The following is a 7783-nucleotide window of genomic DNA, read 5'->3' on the forward strand; positions in this document are numbered from 1 at the left end:
CTCTAAACTCAATTTTGATGAAGAAAAAATTGAATATAACAACACAGTTTTTAAGCAGAATTATTTTATTTTTGTTCTAAATTGTTGGTTTGGTAAATTATTTATAATTTTAGTTGAGAAAATATTGACCAAAATCGGATTTAGTATTTTATTTTAACCATTTTACAAAACACATGGTCCAAAAAATAATTTGTCAAAACACAAAGTCAAAAAAAAAAATAGAAATGAAAAAAGAAAATAAATAAGAAAGATGTAGTACAAAGATAAATATGTACTGCCAAGCCATCTAGTACAGACTGTACAGACCAATGGCATAAGTTGTTTGAGTAGACCAAAAGGGGAAAAACGACACCGTTTTGAGTTGGTTTTTATTTTGTTGCCAATTTTGTCATATTAAGAAAAATAAATTGATACATACCACCCAATATATACCATACCCAATCCGAATAAATGTTAATGAAATTTAGCACAAATTAAGGACTGTTGTACTTTATCTCAATCTCATGCAATCTTTACAATCAAGATGTACCATATATTAAGTGATATTTGATTGAGTGTTGGAATAATCTCTTTATCTTTTTTTTTTTTTTTAATAGAAGAATGTCATTATATTAAAATGGTGAAGAATCACTTTGTTAAAATGACATTTCAATATCTTTCAAAGAATAAAAAATGAAATTTCTTTATATTATTACCTTCCAATATCAACCTAAGCTAATAATTACAATGAATAAAATATATTCTTCTCTAAATTACACACTTTTTAAAATGTGATAAACAATATATTTACTTAAAAAAATTATTTATTAATTTTTAATAGTATAAATAATAATAATAAAAAAGACTATTTAAAAAATAAAATAAAATACTATTTTTATGCTTTATAATTCTTTTACTGTTTTTGAAAGAAAAAAAAAACTAATACAGATTTTATCATAAAATTACAATTTTTATTGTAAAGATACAATCTCATATCTTAAACTAAATATATACGCAATATATAAAAAATCTACCAAACATTTATTATACATACTAGATACAAGCAACATGCAATATACACGTTTGTTTAGTTTTATTTATAAAATTTATTAATTATTTTTATTAAATTTATATTAATGTCATATAAATTTTGAAATAAATATCATATTTTAATTAAATAATTTATTTATTTTTGTTTAAGTTTATGTTTGTTCGGTTTAAGTTTATGTTTGTTCTAATTTTTAGATTTGAGAGTGACAACAAGAGATTATATATTATATGTTTAATATAATATCATATATTATACATGAATTTTAAATTTAAATTTCTTACTAGTTTAAAAAAAAAAGCAATTTGTTGCTAATTCACAGTAGATTACATTATATGTTTAATATGATATTATTCTAATAAGTGAGTTTGAGTTTAATTAAATTTTATTTAAGTTATAAAATGTATGATTTTATTATTTAAAAATAATTATCATTGTAAAATATCTAAAAAATATCATTTTTAATTTTTTTTAATTTTTAATTTTATTTTATTTAACTTTAAGTGTTTACAAACTACCGTTAAATATAATAATATTCTGTTAAATATAAGAATATTCCGTTAAAGTTAACATTAAAAATATAAAAAACATTTAAAACCAATAATTTTCGTTATCTACACACTTATTATATAGAAGAAATATCATATATATTCCTTATTTTAAATGTATGTATGTAAAAAAAATTCTTAAAAAATATACATTATCTTGAAATGTAACTTCGATACAAATTTATTCTATATAAAAAGTGTGTAGATAACAAAAATTATTGGTTTTAACATTTTTATATTATTTTTAATGTTAACTTTAACGGAATATTCTTATATTTAATAGAATATTCTTATATTTAATGGTAGATTGTAAATACCAATTAAATTTAAATAAAATAAATAATTAAAATATGATATTTTTTAGATATTTTACAATGATAATTATTTAAAAATAATAAATAAAATAAATAAATAATTAAACAAATTAAAATAATATATTTTTTAGATATTTTACAATGATAATTATTTAAAAATAATAAAATCATACGTTTTTTTAACTTAAATAAAACTTAAATACACTTATTAGAATAATATCATATTAAACATATAATATAATCTATTTTCAATTAGTAACAATTTGCTTTAAAAAAAAAAACTAGCAAGAAACTTAAATTTAAAATCCACGTATAATATTTAATATTATATTAAACGTATAATATACAATCTCTTGTTGTCAATCTCTTGTTGTCAATCTCAAATTCAAAAGCTAGAACAAACATAAACTTAAACAAAAATAAATAAATTATTTAATTAAAATAGGATATTTATTTAAAATTTATATGACATTAATATAAATTTAATAAAAATAATTAATAAATTTTATAAATAAAATTATGCAAAACGTGCATATTGCACGTTGATTGTATCTAGTAAAATAAAATAGAGATAAGTAGAAACAAAAGCATATCAAAAAATTGATTTATTGTAAAATTATTGTATCATTCTTAAATTATTAATGTAAAACTTTTGTTTCAAGGAAAAAATTATGTTCCCATTTTTTTTTATTAGGGGTAGATATATTTGAATTTGTGATGGTAAGTTTATAAGAAAGTGAGATATGTAGTACCATTAGACTGTGTTTCTTGGCCACTTCTCACTCAATATTTCTTAACCTTTCACATTTTTTTTCTTTCTCTAATTTTCTTTTTTATCAAACAACTAATATTTTTCTCTTGAAAAAATAACTATTTTTTTCTTTTACTTTTCTCCCTCTATTTTCTTTTCTCTCTCTTTTCTTTTATACCTATGTTAGCTTAATGATTCTACACCTCATGAAGAGAATATCCAAAGTTCGAATCTCCCTCTCCCAATATCCAAAAAAAAGGTAATCAACTAACCTATAACGTTTGTTACCTTAAGCCTTTGTCGCTTTGAGGTTGTGGGTTCGAACCTAGGTGGCTCACTATAGAGTCTTAAATGTGAAGGTTTGTAGCTACCAGTCCAGTGCCCTAGCCCTCTACCTCAAGGTGTGTTCCCACTAGTCACCCCACCATCGATAGAGGCAACCAACTAATAAGATCTTAGCGAACATTCCTAATCAAAATTAGAGCTTCTAAAATTACACATAGAAATTGGTTGCCCAATTGAGGAACAAAAGAGAAAAAGGGTGAGGTTCATGTTTCTAATCAATCGATTCACACCAAATAAACACTATTTATTATGATGGCCCACTGCACACCCAGATATTTTCTTCTCTATTGGACTATTGGATTCTAGTCACATTCCAAAGTTGCCATCACTCTCATTAAGCCCTAAATCATACCAATTACTATGTAACATGCCATTATTTTGTTCTTATCACCCAAAATTAAAATTAAAAAATAAAGATAAGACCAATGCTTATCAATCTAAACCCATTTTGACCAAGTAAAAAAAAATCCATTAAAAAAATAATTTGAAGCAATCATTCACATAAATATTCATATAATATAATAATAGAGTTTGATTGAAGTCCAGCATGATATTATTTACCTAAGCTATCATTCATCAATCATAAATCATCGTTAATTTAAATTCAAACCAATAATATAAAAAAAAAAAATTTAAAATCTAAAACATTTTTATTTTTTCATCTTTTTAGTCTCTCTGTGAATCTGGAATGGTTGCGAAGCAACTTTTGGATCGACCGAGTGGCCTCATGAGACCACAACCACCACCGCCGCCGCCGCCTTCTCTTCTCGGCGAGTCCAGAGTTCGCCGGAGAACATGTTTCATGGCGGAAATCAGGTCTTCGCCGGTATTAGTCGGAGGACTCGACGATTTGAACTCTTCGCAGATTTTGATATGGCGTTTCATAGCTTCGTCCGTACTAATCCTTCTCTGAGATCGGAACACCTCGTATTTGACCGCCTCAGAACAAAGTCCGCAGATCCAACGGCCCTGGTGCCTCTCTCTGATCCGAGCAATGTACGCCGGAGTACACTCCTCCGTCAGTCCACAGCAATCGCACCTCGCGAACTCCACGTCAGCACCACCACCACCACACGCCGCCGCCGCGGCAGAAGCAGCGGCCGGCGGTTGTAGCTCCGCCATGGATTTCGTCGTCGTCTCCTTCTTCATAAGCTTCGCTGCCATTGTTCTCTGTCTCTCTCTCTCTCTCTCTATCCCCTTCTTTAAAACCCTAACAGAAATTGAAATCAAGAAATTACCAAAATGCAAAATAAATATATATATAGATACATAAATAATCATATCACGAAATCAGGCATGATTTTACCGTTTGACTAACAATTATTACCAAAAATAAAGAAAGAAAGAATGAGAATATTGAATTTGAACAGACATAAATGGGTTTTTCAGTTACAGTTTTTTGAAATTCAAAATTGTAACCGAAGCTCTGGAGATTGAAGTGTGTACTTTTTTTTTGAAATCTGAGAGAAAAATATTATTATTATTATCGCTCCTTTTCCCAGTCGTTTTCCTGAGCTTTCTCGCCACCGATGAGGAGAAGAAGGCCGTGAATCATAATATGCATATCTGGATATGCCTCGAGCTTTGGAGAATCTCCAATGGAGAGATTCGGAGGTTGAAACCAGTGAGAATGTGGAGGAAGATAAGGAGGTGAAGAAGAAGATGATGATGATAATGTGATTTATATAAGAGTGAATGATTGAGCAGAGGGGACTATTCTCCAATCATTACAGCCTTCGAACACAAACACGTCTGCCATGAACTTATCTTCCTCTGCTTTGCACCCCACCACCACTCAGTTACACCTCTTTTTTTCTTTCAATCATATACTTCAAAACTCAAAAAAAAAAAAATCTTTTAATATGTGTTTTTTTCTTTACAAAATATTAGCTTATTTATGATTTTAATTCAAAAAATATACAACAAAATCAGATTTAAAAATCTTTCTGAAATATTTTGGATAACATATGAACTTTTTTTTCGTTTATTATGAATAAATTAATCTTTTTTGAAAAAATACATTGAGAAGATGTCAAAAATGAAAGTAGGATTTTTCGAATCATCACCAAAATTTTACTTCTTTTTACTTTATAATTAACTTTTACATTCTGATTTCTTTGATTTTTTTAAGGATTAATAATAATAATAATATATAAATTTAGAGAATACACTATAGCAAAAGGTAAATAGAAAATGAGTAAAATATTGCATTTATTGGAGTCCCTTTTTTTTTTTTACCATTTTACTTTATATTTCGAAACTAAATCTATTTTGCACCGTTCGAGGAGTCATTAAAACTATGTGAATTATTTTGTTGATTTAGGCCAATTGAAAGAAAGATAACTTTTTATTTTTTACAAAATAAAATGTAACTTTATTGTGCTTAATGTGTTTATCTTTTAAAATATAGATCATTGTGTTGGGAAAAAAAATTATAAGCACAACTAAAAATTAGTAAGTACACAAACCAAAACTTTAAATATTAGAAATAATGGACTGAGGAATTCTTAATTGATTCCTAGACATTCTCAAAGATATGAGACAAAAGAGAGTAATTTTGAAAAAGGCTAACTCTCTCACTTCTATTATTCAATCTTAAGAGTAAGCAAGAGTGAATGATTTGATTGTTAATACTATGGGTGTGCAAAATATATCTAATTCAGATACAATCGATTGATCTAATTACAATCGACTGCCAAAAATTAATTATTCAATTATTATTGGATCGGATCAGATGTAATTTTTATAAGTCTAAATTGGATCGGTCGGTTGTTGGATGCTGGTCCAATATTCAATAAAAACCGACCGAACTGATCCAATAATCATCCAATTACATATATGCTTCTAATTTAGATAAATTTGTGTTGTATTCTTCTAAATTATTATAACTAAATAGTGTTTTCATTTGGATTAGTAATTTGTGTGTTTTATAATTGAAATATATATGAAAATTATATTTAAAAAGACTCTAAATGGTTTGATGGATTTAATATGATCCAATAAATAACCAGGGAATGCATCCAATGAATGAAACCGATCTAATCCAATTATCTAATGGATCGGATCAGATCGGTTGTAAAAATCCAACATCCAATGAATAATTTGATTGGATCGGATAAGCTTAAATTTGATTGGATCAAATGAACACCCTGGTTAAGACTAAATACAAAATCATATAAATATGTCAAATAATTTAAGATTTAATTTATTTTATTGTACAAATATCTACCTCTACAAAATAAAAGAACAAGAAATAGTTAGTATTGGATTTTCCAGTCCATTACTAGCTTTCTTTGATGGTATAGATAAAAAACAAAAAACAATCAACAAATATGGGGCCAATACTATATATATACAATGGACTTTTCGCCAAAATTCAATGTAAAAATATTTAACAATTAATTAGAATATGAATGTAGTATCAAATTTTAACGATGACTGTATTGATAAGATAATAGTCAATTAATCCTAATCGTGAACATATTTACAATAATACTTTTAGGAGTCTAACACTCAATGCTACGTTTTTGTTTATTAATAATTAAGTAATTAATTCTCTGTTTGGTAAGTGGGAAAAGAAAATTTTGGAGAGAAACGTGAAAAGAAAGAAGAAAATAAATGAATGTTGGGTATGAGAGAAAAGAGTGTGGAAAGGAAAAATGAGTGGAAAAAAAGAGGTGGGTCCCACAAAAAAAATTTATCTCCAATTTTGGGGAGAAAAGTGGATGGAATTTTTTTTTAAAATTTAAAATAAATAACATTTTTGCCCCTGAATTATGATCGTGCCTCTCGAATGTTTCACAATGTTAAAAATTATTCTCAAACTATGCACGTTACTGAAATATGAAACTTCTGTTAGATTTCGTCCTAGGTGACTAACAAATTGATTATGTGACATTTTGTCTATTAATGTGGCACTTCCATGTGTAGAATAATTAATAATTTTACTCTCGAACTTTGACCGCTATCAAATAATACCCCTTTATTAAAAATATATAATTTTTTTTTCTAAAAATAATAATTAAATCCTTAAAAATTAAAATATTAATTAATAACAAATAATTATTTTTTACTTTTACTTTTTATTTTCTTTTACAATATAAAATAAATCCATTTTTGAATGAAAATTTAAAATAAATACTAAAACAAAGAAAAAATATATTTAATTAAAGAGGATGACGAAGAATGAAGGACTTAAATAAAAAATAATTAATTTAAGAGGATGATGACAAAGGGGAACAAACTTTGTTTTATGATTTATTTTTAATTTTTATTTTAAGATATATTTATTTTATATTGTAAAAGAAAAAAAAATATTTGTTATTAATTAGATTTTTAATTTTTGAGTATTTGAAACTTTTAGTATTGTTTATTTTCTTAATTTTTTAAAAATGATTTTTTTTTTAATTTTTAATGATACAATTATTTTTTTTAAGCAAAAATATTAGGTTTTCTTAAAAAAAAATTAGTTTAATAAAAATAGCACAATTTGGTAGTGCCCAAAGTTTGATGAGTAAAATTGATAATTATTTTACACATGTCAGTACCAAATCAACAGACAAAATATCACATCATCAATTTGTTAGCTACCTAAGACGAAATCTAACAGAAGTCTTAAATTTCAGTAACGTGCATAATTTGGGGGGAGTTTATAACATTGCGAATTATTCAAAATGCACAATCATACAGTGATCATAGTTCAATGACAAAAATATTATTTATTCAAAAACTTAATTACTAATATATCATTTACTAATTTAATATTCAAATAACAATAAAAAATGTATAAATATAATAT

At 25.7% G+C, this 7783-nt stretch overlaps 1 protein-coding gene across 1 annotated transcript; it reads right to left on the bottom strand.

Annotated features, from left to right (window-relative positions):
* Positions 1-3465: 3465 nt before the first annotated feature.
* On the bottom strand, positions 3466-4663 carry LOC133803729 (uncharacterized). Its single transcript, XM_062241842.1, has 2 exons — positions 4432-4663; positions 3466-4195 (listed from the first exon to the last, which is right to left on the bottom strand). The coding sequence occupies exon 2, from the start codon at positions 4147-4149 to the stop codon at positions 3652-3654; it is 498 nt and encodes a 165-aa protein (XP_062097826.1). The 5' UTR covers positions 4150-4195; positions 4432-4663; the 3' UTR covers positions 3466-3651.
* Positions 4664-7783: the final 3120 nt, after the last annotated feature.

This window comes from Humulus lupulus, chromosome X (genome assembly GCF_963169125.1).
Source record: "Humulus lupulus chromosome X, drHumLupu1.1, whole genome shotgun sequence".
NCBI classification, from domain to species: domain Eukaryota; kingdom Viridiplantae; phylum Streptophyta; class Magnoliopsida; order Rosales; family Cannabaceae; genus Humulus; species Humulus lupulus.

Excerpts from the sequence above, each read along its gene's own strand:
- LOC133803729 (XM_062241842.1), bottom strand. The coding sequence starts at position 4,149 with ATGGCAGCGAAGCTTATGAAGAAGGAGACGACGACGAAATCCATGGCG.